The following is a 12,542-nucleotide window of genomic DNA, read 5'->3' on the forward strand; positions in this document are numbered from 1 at the left end:
ACGCCTTATATCCTCCATATTACCCCTGTATCCTCCATGTTATGACTTATATCCTCCATATTACCCCTGTATCCTCCATGTTACTCCTTATATCCTCGATATTACTCCTGTATCCTCCAGGTTACGCTTTATATCCTCCATATTACCCCTGTATCCTCCATGTTACGCCTTATATCCTCCATATTACCCCTGTATCCTTCATGTTACGCCTTATATCCTCCATATTACCCCTGTATCCTTCATGTTACGCCTTATATCCTCCATATTACCCCTGTATCCTTCATGTTACGCCTTATATCCTCCATATTACCCCTGTATCCTTCATGTTACGCTTTATATCCTCCATATTACCCCTGTATCCTCCATGTTACGCCTTATATCCTCCATATTACCCCTGTATCCTCCATGTTATGACTTATATCCTCCATATTACCCCTGTATCCTCCATGTTACTCCTTATATCCTCGATATTACTCCTGTATCCTCCAGGTTACGCTTTATATCCTCCATATTTCTCCTTGTATCTTCCATATTCTTTTCTCATTCACATCACATGTCCGGGTCTTTGCTAGGAGCGGAAATTTCCAGATCCTCCAACCCCGAAACCCTATAATTTTGTTTCTCTTTGTAGAACCAAAGTTGGGAATCGTTGTATTATATCCTCCTATAAATAGGCTGAGGAGGGCGTATATACAATGGATATAAAAAGTCTACACACCCCTGTAAAAATCCCAGGTTTTTGTCATGTAAAAAGAAAAGAAAAAAATCTCACCAAGAAGAATCAATTCAGAACTTTTCTCCCTTTTCATGTCACCTATAATCTGTCCAAATCCACTGAGCAATAAACTGGAATATTTTCTAGTGGGGAAAAAAAGAAAAATTTAAAAAGTAAAATAATGTGGTTGCATAAATCTGCACACCCTTACAGGAGGCCGGAAGGTTTTGATGCAAAATTGACTGATATTTGTTCTAAAGCTCCAGTTCCAGCTGCTGAAAATCAGCCCCTGAATCCAATGCTGCTTCCACCATGCCTCACTGTGGGGAGGCACCTTTTGCAATTATGGCCAAAAAGCTCCCCCCCCCCCCAATTTCATCAGAAATAACACGTTTCCCACATGATTTTAACATGTGATGGAGATTATGGTAAAAAAAAAGTCGTCCTGGATGTTTATCTTGTAAGAAGATACTTCCGTCTTTCCCCCCACAGGCCGGACATATAGAGAATACTGGAGATTATTGTCACATGCAGGACTGGACAGAAATTCCTGCAGCTCTTTTATTGTCAGCCTCCCAGAACAATTTTCTTCTTGTCTTTTCATTAATATTTGAGGGACGTCCAGTTTTAAGTAATGTCACCGTGGTGCCAAATTTCAGCCCCTTCAATATCCATGGTAGATCTAATGCCTGGGAAAGGTTTTTATTCCCTTGTACTGACTGCTAACTTTCCACAGTGAGAACCTTTGCTGTGTTGTCAGCTGTTTACAGATAAGAAACTTTCCACAGTGAGATCCTTTACTGTGTTGTCAGCTGTTTACAGATCAGAAACTTTCCACAGTGAGATCCTTTGCTGTGTTGTCAGCTGTTTACAGATCAGAAACTTTCCACAGTGAGATCCTTTGCTGTGTTGTCAGCTGTTTACAGGTCAGACACTTTCCACAGTGAGATCCTTTGCTGTGTTGTCAGCTGTTTACAGGTCAGACACTTTCCACAGTGAGATCCTTTGCTGTATTGTCAGCTGTTTACAGACCAGACACTTTCCACAGTGAGATCCTTTGCTGTGCTGTCAGCTGTTTACAGACCAGAAACTTTTCACAGTGAGATCCTTTGCTGTGTTGTCAGCTGTTTACAGGTCAGACACTTTCCACAGTGAGATCCTTTGCTGTGTTGTCAGCTGTTTACAGGTCAGACACTTTCCACAGTGAGATCCTTTGCTGTGTTGTCAGCTGTTTACAGGTCAGACACTTTCCACAGTGAGATCCTTTGCTGTATTGTCAGCTGTTTACAGACCAGACACTTTCCACAGTGAGATCCTTTGCTGTGCTGTCAGCTGTTTACAGGTCAGACACTTTCCACAGTGAGATCCTTTGCTGTGTTGTCAGCTGTTTACAGGTCAGACACTTTCCACAGTGAGATCCTTTGCTGTATTGTCAGCTGTTTACAGACCAGAAACTTTTCACAGTGAGATCCTTTGCTGTGTTGTCAGCTGTTTACAGGTCAGACACTTTCCACAGTGAGATCCTTTGCTGTGTTGTCGGCTGTTTACAGGTCAGACACTTTCCACAGTGAGAACCTTTGCTGTGTTGTCAGCTGTTTACAGGTCAGACACTTTCCACAGTGAGATCCTTTGCTGTGTTGTCAGCTGTTTACAGGTCAGACACTTTCCACAGTGAGATCCTTTGCTGTATTGTCAGCTGTTTACAGACCAGAAACTTTCCACAGTGAGATCCTTTGCTGTGTTGTCAGCTGTTTACAGATCATATACTTTCCACAGTGAGATCCTTTGCTGTGTTGTCAGCTGTTTACAGATCAGACACTTTCCACAGTGAGATCCTTTTCTGTATTGTCGGCTGTTTACAGGTCAGACACTTTCCACAGTGAGGTCCTTTGTTGTGTTGTCAGCTGTTTACAGGTCAGACACTTTCCACAGTGAGATCCTTTGCTGTGTTGTCAGCTGTTTACAGGTCAGACACTTTCCACAGTGAGATCCTTTGCTGTGTTGTCAGCTGTTTACAGGTCAGACACTTTCTACAGTGAGATCCTTTGCTGTGTTGTCAGCTGTTTACAGGTCAGACACTTTCCACAGTGAGATCCTTTGCTGTGTTGTCAGCTGTTTACAGGTCAGACACTTTCCACAGTGAGATCCTTTGCTGTGTTGTCAGCTGTTTACAGGTCAGACACTTTCCACAGTGAGATCCTTTGCTGTGTTGTCAGCTGTTTACAGGTCAGACACTTTCCACAGTGAGATCCTTTGCTGTGTTGTCAGCTGTTTACAGACCAGACACTTTCCACAGTGAGAGCCTTTGCTGTGTTGTCGGCTGTTTACAGGTCAGACACTTTCCACAGTGAGGTCCTTTGTTGTGTTGTCAGCTGTTTACAGGTCAGACACTTTCCACAGTGAGATCCTTTGCTGTGTTGTCAGCTGTTTACAGGTCACACACTTTCTACAGTGAGATCCTTTGCTGTGTTGTCAGCTGTTTACAGGTCAGACACTTTCCACAGTGAGATCCTTTGCTGTGTTGTCAGCTGTTTACAGGTCAGACACTTTCCACAGTGAGATCCTTTGCTGTATTGTCGGCTGTTTACAGGTCAGACACTTTCCACAGTGAGATCATTTGCTGTGTTGTCAGATGTTTACAGATCAGAAACTTTCCACAGTGAGATCCTTTGCTGTGTTGTGAGCTGTTTACAGATCAGACACTTTCCACAGTGAGATCCTTTGCTGTGTTGTCAGCTGTTTACAGGTCAGACACTTTCTACAGTGAGATCCTTTGTTGTGTTGTCAGCTGTTTACAGGTCAGACACTTTCCACAGTGAGATCCTTTGCTGTGTTGTCAGCTGTTTACAGGTCAGACACTTTCCACAGTGAGATCCTTTGCTGTATTGTCGGCTGTTTACAGGTCAGACACTTTCCACAGTGAGATCATTTGCTGTGTTGTCAGATGTTTACAGATCAGAAACTTTCCACAGTGAGATCCTTTGCTGTGTTGTGAGCTGTTTACAGATCAGACACTTTCCACAGTGAGATCCTTTGCTGTGTTGTCAGCTGTTTACAGACCAGACACTTTCCACAGTGAGATCCTTTGCTGTATTGTCGGCTGTTTACAGGTCAGACACTTTCCACAGTGAGGTCCTTTGCTGTGTTGTCAGCTGTTTACAGGTCAGACACTTTCCACAGTGAGATCCTTTGCTGTGTTGTCGGCTGTTTACAGGTCAGACACTTTCCACAGTGAGATCCTTTGCTGTGTTGTCAGCTGTTTACAGGTCAGACACTTTCCACAGTGAGATCCTTTGCTGTGTTGTCAGCTGTTTACAGGTCAGACACTTTCCACAGTGAGATCCTTTGCTGTGTTGTCAGCTGTTTACAGATCAGACACTTTCCACAGTGAGATCCTTTGCTGTGTTGTCAGCTGTTTACAGGTCAGACACTTTCCACAGTGAGATCCTTTGCTGTGTTGTCAGCTGTTTACAGACCAGACACTTTCCACAGTGAGATCCTTTGCTGTGTTGTCAGCTGTTTACAGGTCAGAAACTTTCCACAGTGAGATCCTTTGCTGTGTTGTCAGCTGTTTACAGATCAGACACTTTCCACAGTGAGATCCTTTGCTGTATTGTCGGCTGTTTACAGGTCAGACACTTTCCACAGTGAGATCCTTTGCTGTGTTGTCAGCTGTTTACAGGTCAGAAACTTTCCACAGTGAGATCCTTTGCTGTGTTGTCAGATGTTTACAGATCAGACACTTTCTACAGTGAGATCCTTTGCTGTGTTGTCGGCTGTTTACAGGTCAGAAACTTTCCACAGTGAGATCCTTTGCTGTGTTGTCCGCTGTTTACAGATCAGACACTTTCCACAGTGAGATCCTTTGCTGTGTTGTCCGCTGTTTACAGGTCAGAAACTTTCCACAGTGAGATCCTTTGCTGTGTTGTCAGCTGTTTACAGATCAGACACTTTCCACAGTGAGATCCTTTGCTGTATTGTCGGCTGTTTACAGGTCAGACACTTTCCACAGTGAGATCATTTGCTGTGTTGTCAGCTGTTTACAGGTCAGACACTTTCCACAGTGAGATCCTTTGCTGTGTTGTCAGCTGTTTACAGGTCAGACACTTTCCACAGTGAGATCCTTTGCTGTGTTGTCAGCTGTTTACAGATCAGACACTTTCCACAGTGAGATCCTTTGCTGTATTGTCGGCTGTTTACAGGTCAGACACTTTCCACAGTGAGATCATTTGCTGTGTTGTCAGATGTTTACAGATCAGAAACTTTCCACAGTGAGAGCCTTTGCTGTGTTGTCAGCTGTTTACAGGTCAGAAACTTTCCACAGTGAGATCCTTTGCTGTGTTGTCCGCTGTTTACAGGTCAGAAACTTTCCACAGTGAGATCCTTTGCTGTGTTGTCAGCTGTTTACAGATCAGACACTTTCCACAGTGAGATCCTTTGCTGTATTGTCGGCTGTTTACAGATCAGACACTTTCCACAGTGAGAGCCTTTGCTGTGTTGTCAGATGTTTACAGATCAGAAACTTTCCACAGTGAGAGCCTTTGCTGTGTTGTCAGCTGTTTACAGGTCAGACACTTTCCACAGTGAGGTCCTTTGCTGTGTTGTCGGCTGTTTACAGGTCAGACACTTTCCACAGTGAGGTCCTTTGCTGTGTTGTCGGCTGTTTACAGGTCAGACACTTTCCACAGTGAGATCCTTTGCTGTGTTGTCAGCTGTTTACAGGTCAGACACTTTCCACAGTGAGGTGCTTTGCTGTGTTGTCAGCTGTTTACAGATCAGACACTTTCCACAGTGAGATCCTTTGCTGTGTTGTCAGATGTTTACAGGTCAGAAACTTTCCACAGTGAGATCCTTTGCTGTGCTGTCAGCTGTTTACAGGTCAGAAACGTTCCACAGTGAGATCCTTTGCTGTGTTGTCAGCTGTTTACAGACCAGACAATATCGGTCGAGCGCCCAGCTGAGCGCCCTGACATGCCGGCGGCCAAGCGCCCAGCTGAGCGCCCTGACATGCCGGCGGCCGAGCGCCCAGCTGAGCGCCCTGACATGCCGGCGGCCGAGCGCCCAGTTCTTCTTTACAGTACCGGCCGAGCGCCCAGCTGAGCGCCCTGACACGTTGGCGGCCGAGCGCCCAGCTGAGCGCCCTGACACGTTGGCGGCCGAGCGCCCAGCTGAGCGCCCTGACACGTTGGCGGCCGAGCGCTCAGCTGAGAGCCGTCACATGCTGGCGGTCGGGTGCTCAGCCGAACGCTCGGCCACCGAGAAATGTTGCAGTAATGTTGTCTGTGGTCCATCAGGACCACGGACAACATAGAAAAACACGCAGCCTCAGTGCCCTCATGTGCAGCAATCGCGGCAAGTCCCCATACGGTACATTGCATGGAGACTTGCTGCGATTGCTGTGGGATTTTTTTCCAATATAAGACATACACCGAAAGTAAGACATAGTGGGACTTTTGGGGGTAAAAAGAATGTAAGACACTGTCTTACTTTCGGGGAAACACGGTAATATGTGCTTAAACCTCTGTCTATAATCCAGTCTCTCTGTGTATACTGCCCCTGGTTCTGTGTATACTGCCCCCGGTTCTGTGTACACTGCCCCCGGTTCTGTGTGTACTGCCCCCGGTTCTGTGTGTACTGCCCCCGGTTCTGTGTGTACTGCCCCCGGTTCTGTGTGTACTGCCCCCGGTTCTGTGTGTACTGCCCCCGGTTCTGTGTACACTGCCCCCGGTTCTGTGTGCACTGCCCCCGGTTCTGTGTACACTGCCCCCGGTTCTGTGTGTACTGCCCCCGGTTCTGTGTGTACTGCCCCCGGTTCTGTGTGTACTGCCCCCGGTTCTGTGTGTACTGCCCCCGGTTCTGTGTGTACTGCCCCCGGTTCTGTGTGTACTGCCCCAGGTTCTGTGTGTACTGCCCCCGGTTCTGTGTGTACTGCCCCCGGTTCTGTGTGCACTGCCCCCGGTTCTGTGTGCACTGCCCCCGGTTCTGTGTGCACTGCCCCCGGTTCTGTGTGCACTGCCCCCGGTTCTGTGTGCACTGCCCCCGGTTCTGTGTGTACTGCCCCCGGTTCTGTGTGTACTGCCCCCGGTTCTGTGTGTACTGCCCCCGGTTCTGTGTGTACTGCCCCCGGTTCTGTGTGTACTGCCCCCGGTTCTGTGTGTACTGCCCCCGGTTCTGTGTGTACTGCCCCCGGTTCTGTGTGTACTGCCCCCGGTTCTGTGTGCACTGCCCCCGGTTCTGTGAACACTGCCCCCCGTTCTGTGTGTACTGCCCCTGGTTCTGTGTGTACTGCCCCCGGTTCTGTGTACACTGCCCCCCCCCCCACCGGTTCTGTCTCCCCATCACTGTTGTATCTCCATCCTGGTAAAAGTAAAGGAGCCGGTTCTGGTCCAGTTCATTGATAAGCGGCGCCGCTCTGTGTTATGATCCGCATTCACGCTACAAATAGCAGCTGTATCCGCGGCTCCACGTCCGGATGATTGATCGCCTGTGCCGTAGCCTCCAGCCGTCTGCCGCTGCTCGTCCTGACTACCTGGACCTGAGAGGCCTGGTGACCCGGGCGCTGCTGCTCCGGTCATACACCAAGGTCACCGGCTGTAATCACCCGCAGCTTGTACTGACCCCGTAACCTCCTGTGCTGCGGGGGAGACTGTGGCCTAGAGACATCGGTCTGGGGAACTAACAAGCCCAGCATGGCCTTCTCATACACAGAGCTAGAGGGCTGCGAGTGTCTGTATATCAGAAACAGACATTATCAGAGGGACTCTGCTCTGTGTGATGCAGCTCTGGATGTGAGTAGAGTATAAAACGGTAACAGGATTTATCCCAGGGGCGGTGTGATCAGGGGCTCACTCTCCGGGGGTCGGTGTGATCGGGGGCTCACTCTCCGGGGGTCGGTGTGATCGGGGGCTCACTCTCCGGGGGTCGGTGTGATCGGGGGCTCACTCTCCGGGGGTCGGTGTGATCGGGGGCTCACTCTCCGGGAGTCGGTGTGATCGGGGGCTCACTCTCCGGTGCTCGGTGTGATCGGGGGCTCACTCTCCGGGGGTCGGTGTGATCGGGGGTTCACTTTGGGGGTCGGTGTGATCGGGGGCTCATTCTCCGGGGGTTGGTGTGATCGGGGGCTCACTCTCCGGGGCTCGGTGTGATCGGGGGCTCACTCTCCGAGGGTTGGTGTGATCGGGGGCTCACTCTCCGGGGCTCGGTGTGATCGGGGGCTCACTCTCCGGGGCTCGGTGTGATCGGGGGCTCACTCTCCGGGGCTCGGTGTGATCGGGGGCTCACTCTCCGGGGCTCGGTGTGATCGGGGGCTCACTCTCCGGGGCTCGGTGTGATCGGGGGCTCACTCTCCGGGGCTCGGTGTGATCGGGGGCTCACTCTCCGGGGCTCGGTGTGATCGGGGGCTCACTCTCCGGGGCTCGGTGTGATCGGGGGCTCACTCTCCGGGGCTCGGTGTGATCGGGGGCTCACTCTCTGGGGCTCGGTGTGATCGGGGGCTCACTCTCCGGGGCTCGGTGTGATCGGGGGCTCACTCTCCGGGGCTCGGTGTGATCGGGGGCTCACTCTCCGGGGCTCGGTGTGATCGGGGGCTCACTCTCCGGGGCTCGGTGTGATCGGGGGCTCACTCTCCGGGGCTCGGTGTGATCGGGGGCTCACTCTCCGGGGCTCGGTGTGATCGGGGGCTCACTCTCCGGGGCTCGGTGTGATCGGGGGCTCACTCTCCGGGGCTCGGTGTGATCGGGGGCTCACTCTCTGGGGGTTGGTGTGATCGGGGGCTCACTCTCTGGGGGTCGGTGTGATCGGGGGCTCACTCTCCGGGGGTCGGTGTGATCGGGGGCTCACTCTCCGGGGCTCGGTGTGATCGGGGGCTCACGCTCCGGGGCTCGGTGTGATCGGGGGCTCACGCTCCGGGGCTCGGTGTGATCGGGGGCTCACGCTCCGGGGCTCGGTGTGATCGGGGGCTCACGCTCCGGGGCTCGGTGTGATCGGGGGCTCACGCTCCGGGGCTCGGTGTGATCGGGGGTTCCCACTCCAGGGGTCGGTCTGATCGTGGCCTGCTGTGGGACATGGGGGGGACGTGTATACTCCCAGCGGCGGCTGTATGGCGGCGCAGACCCCGGCTCGCAGCTCCTCATTGGCATTCTGCAGCGTCTCCGCGGCTCAGTGCATTAATTGCGCGGCTCTGTAGGGAGACGGATCCTCTTATTGATTTCCTAATGGAGTAAATATTAACCGTCCGGATAAAAAATCCCAACTTTAATTAATAGGGATGAGGAGCGGAATGCACGGGGAAATCACAGGGACGTCTTAAAGGGCCAGCGGCATCGGCGGGTGGGGGTCCTCCTGAGACCCCGCGGCCGGCTCTGCCCTCACTATGGTTGTGCCAGTAACGAGGGCGCACGAGACGATCCCACCCAAAGTCACAGAGAGGAGGTGGTCGCACTGTCTAATGCTGATATTAACCCTTTACTGATCTTCTCTAATCCCATCCAGAGCTGCGTCTGCCATGCTGACGGTTTCCTTTTAGGCTGCAGCACCTCACATCCCTCTACTGCCCCCTGCTGGTCTGTGTGGAGGCAGTGACAGAAGCTAACACACACCACAGTGCTGCCGAACAGAGCAACAGCCAGCAGAATCGCGATTGCAGCTCTGGATGTGACTAGAGTATAATTCAGCATCAGTGCAGTTATTGGAGGGGGTCTGGGGCGGCAGCGAATCTGGCGTCCGCCATATACTCAGTCCTAAAAGTATTCTGCTGACGATACAGAAAGCGACAAAACTCCGGAGCCCCGAGCACAAATCATCGGAGGGGTCTATCCTCTATTACAGGTGAAATGGCAGAAAGACGACCTGGACAAGAACCTGAACTTCTTCTCCGTGTCCTCAGACGGACGTGTCGTGTCCTGGACACTGATCAAGGTGAGCAGTCACACAGAGGGGTCTGCCCAGCAGAATAGTGAGTGCAGCTCTGGAGGATAATACAGGATCCGTAATATAATGTATGTACACAGTGACTGCACCAGCAGAATAGTGAGTGCAGCTCTGGAGTATAATACAGGAGGTAACTCAGGATCAGTAATGTAATGTATGTACACAGTGACTGCACCAGCAGAATAGTGAGTGCAGCTCTGGAGTATAATACAGGAGGTAACTCAGGATCAGTAATGTAATGTATGTACACAGTGACTGCACCAGCAGAATAGTGAGTGCAGCTCTGGAGTATAATACAGGAGGTAACTCAGGATCAGTAATGTAATGTATGTACACAGTGACTGCTCCAGCAGAATAGTGAGTGCAGCTCTGGAGTATAATACAGGAGGTAACTCAGGATCAGTAATGTAATGTATGTATACAGTGACTGCACCAGCAGAATAGTGAGTGCAGCTAAGGAGTATAATACAGGGGGTAACTCAGGATCAGTAATGTATGTACACAGTGACTGCACCAGCAGAATAGTGAGTGCAGCTCTGGAGTATAATACAGGAGGTAACTCAGGATCAGTAATGTAAGGTAAGAGGTGGGGCTGTATGCTGTGGCACTGTTCTTTGCCGGGGCGGTGTGACATTATGTGCTGGCTGCTGCCATGTGGTGTAATGCTGTCCCATCTTCTCTCTGCAGAATGAGTTGGTTCACACGGACGTCATCAGGTTGTCAGTGGAAAGATCTGCTCCGGACGCTGTGGAGGGGCTGCAGCTGCAGACACATGGTACGAGCCCCGAGCATCACCCTGACTGGTATACGGGCAGTACATGCCCGACACTTAGTATTGTGACAGTACATGTACAGCGCCATATATACTGTTGGTAGCTGTACGGTACTGTGTATAGTCACGGCACTGGTTATACATATAGCAAGCACATGCACAGCACTGGGTATACGGACAGTACATGCATTACAGGTACAGCGCCATGTATACTGCTGGTAGGTGCACAGTACTGTGTATGGTGATGGTATGTGCACGACACTGGTTATGCATATTGCATGTACACAGCACTGGGTATACGGACAGTACATGCAGTACATATGCACGGCGCTGTGTATGGTGATGGTTTGTGCACGGCACTGGTTATGCAGATTTGCACGTACACAGCACTGGGTATATGGACACTACATGCAGTACATGGGCACGGCGCTGAGTATGGTGATGGTACGTGTACGGCACTGGTTATGCAGATTACACGTGCACAACACTGGGTATACGGACAGTACATGCAGTACATGTGCACAGCACTGTGTATGGTGATGGTACATGTACGGCACTGGTTATGCAGATTACACGTGCACAACACTGGGTATACGGACAGTACATGCAGTACATGTGCACAGCACGTGTATGGTGATGGTATGTGCACGACACTGGTTATGCAGATTACACGTGCACAACACTGGGTATACGGACAGTACATGCAGTACATGTGCACAGCACGTGTATGGTGATGGTACGTGTACGGCACTGGTTATGCAGATTACACGTGCACAACACTGGGTATACGGACAGTACATGCAGTACATGTGCACAGCACGTGTATGGTGATGGAACGTGTACGGCACTGGTTATGCAGATTACACGTGCACAGCACTGGGTATACGGACAGTACATGCAGTACATGGGCACGGCGCTGAGTATGGTGATGGTACGTGCACAGCACTGGGTATACGGGCAGTACATGTGCAGACTTGGAGGACAGGAGAGCGTTCACTCCTTAGTTTCCCCATGTTACCAGCTGATGCCCCTCTGTGGTTGCATTCTCAGCGAACTGCCCCCAAACTGTATGACAGCACCGCCTGTGCAGCCTCTCCTCTGCCCATAGTGTCGGCACAATAGTGGTGTCAGAGACCACACCTCTGTGACTGCCGCCATCACTGTCCCCGGCTCTGCTGCGGTCCTGCAGGGGAGGTGAGGAGAGGATACAACTGTAGTGAAGAGACGTGTGACCGCCATGACTGCCCTAACCCTAGTGGCCTCCTCCCCGCCCTCACTGCCATCCTTCCTTCCTGCAGGGGAGGTGAGGAGAGGACACACCTGTAGTGAGGAGACTACCTACAGTGAGGAGACTGCCCTAACCCTAGTGGCCTCCTCCCCGCCCTCACTGCCATCCTTCCTTCCTGCAGGGGAGGTGAGGAGAGGACACACCTGTAGGGAGGAGACGTGTGACTGCCATGACTGCCCTAACCCTAGTGGCCTCCTCCCCGCCCTCACTGCCATCCTTCCTTCCTGCAGGGGAGGTGAGGAGAGGACACACCTGTAGTGAGGAGACGTATGACTGCCCTAACCCTAGTGGCCTCCTCCCCGCCCTCACTGCCATCCTTCCTTCCTGCAGGGAGCGGAACGTCCTTCGATTTCCACACTCAGATCGATTACCTCTTCCTGGTTGGCACAGAAGAAGGGAAGATCCATAAGGTGAGTGACTGCAGCCCGTGTATTATGGTATTGTTAGTGATGGACGCACCCGGACTATAACATTCCGGACCCACCTGGGTTCAAAGGTACTATAGTAATACAAAAAATAAAGGAAATAATAAAAAACAAGTGTGCTGTACCCGCGGCCGCTCATCCATGTCCGAGGCCACTCATTACTTTCATTGCATATGCACTGCTTCCCCCACCCACCGGCATCTGTGATTGGCTGCAGTCAGACGCACCCCCACCCTGAGTGACAGCATCTGACTGCTTCCAATCACAGACCCGGTCTGCAGGTCTATATCGTACAGTAAAAATAAATAAAAAGATTGGCATAAGACCCCCCCCCATATTATGATACCCAGCACAGAAAAAGCTTACAGCTACAGGCTGCAGCCCCCAGCCATGCGCTTATTTTGGCTGTGTATC

General features: G+C 51.2%; 1 protein-coding gene across 2 annotated transcripts in view; it reads left to right on the forward strand.

The window, feature by feature from the left end:
* Positions 1-12,542, forward strand: part of DNAI1 (dynein axonemal intermediate chain 1) — a 158,083-nt gene that overhangs the window by 57,357 nt on the left and 88,184 nt on the right. For both annotated transcript variants that reach the window (XM_075343901.1, XM_075343908.1), the window contains exons 15-17: positions 9,542-9,631; positions 10,331-10,418; positions 12,034-12,113. In XM_075343901.1, the coding sequence (XP_075200016.1) occupies positions 9,542-9,631; positions 10,331-10,418; positions 12,034-12,113 (258 nt within the window). The remainder of the gene's footprint in view (positions 1-9,541; positions 9,632-10,330; positions 10,419-12,033; positions 12,114-12,542) is intronic.

The sequence above is a fragment of the Anomaloglossus baeobatrachus genome, chromosome 1 (genome assembly GCF_048569485.1).
Source record: "Anomaloglossus baeobatrachus isolate aAnoBae1 chromosome 1, aAnoBae1.hap1, whole genome shotgun sequence".
In the NCBI taxonomy this organism is placed as follows: domain Eukaryota; kingdom Metazoa; phylum Chordata; class Amphibia; order Anura; family Aromobatidae; genus Anomaloglossus; species Anomaloglossus baeobatrachus.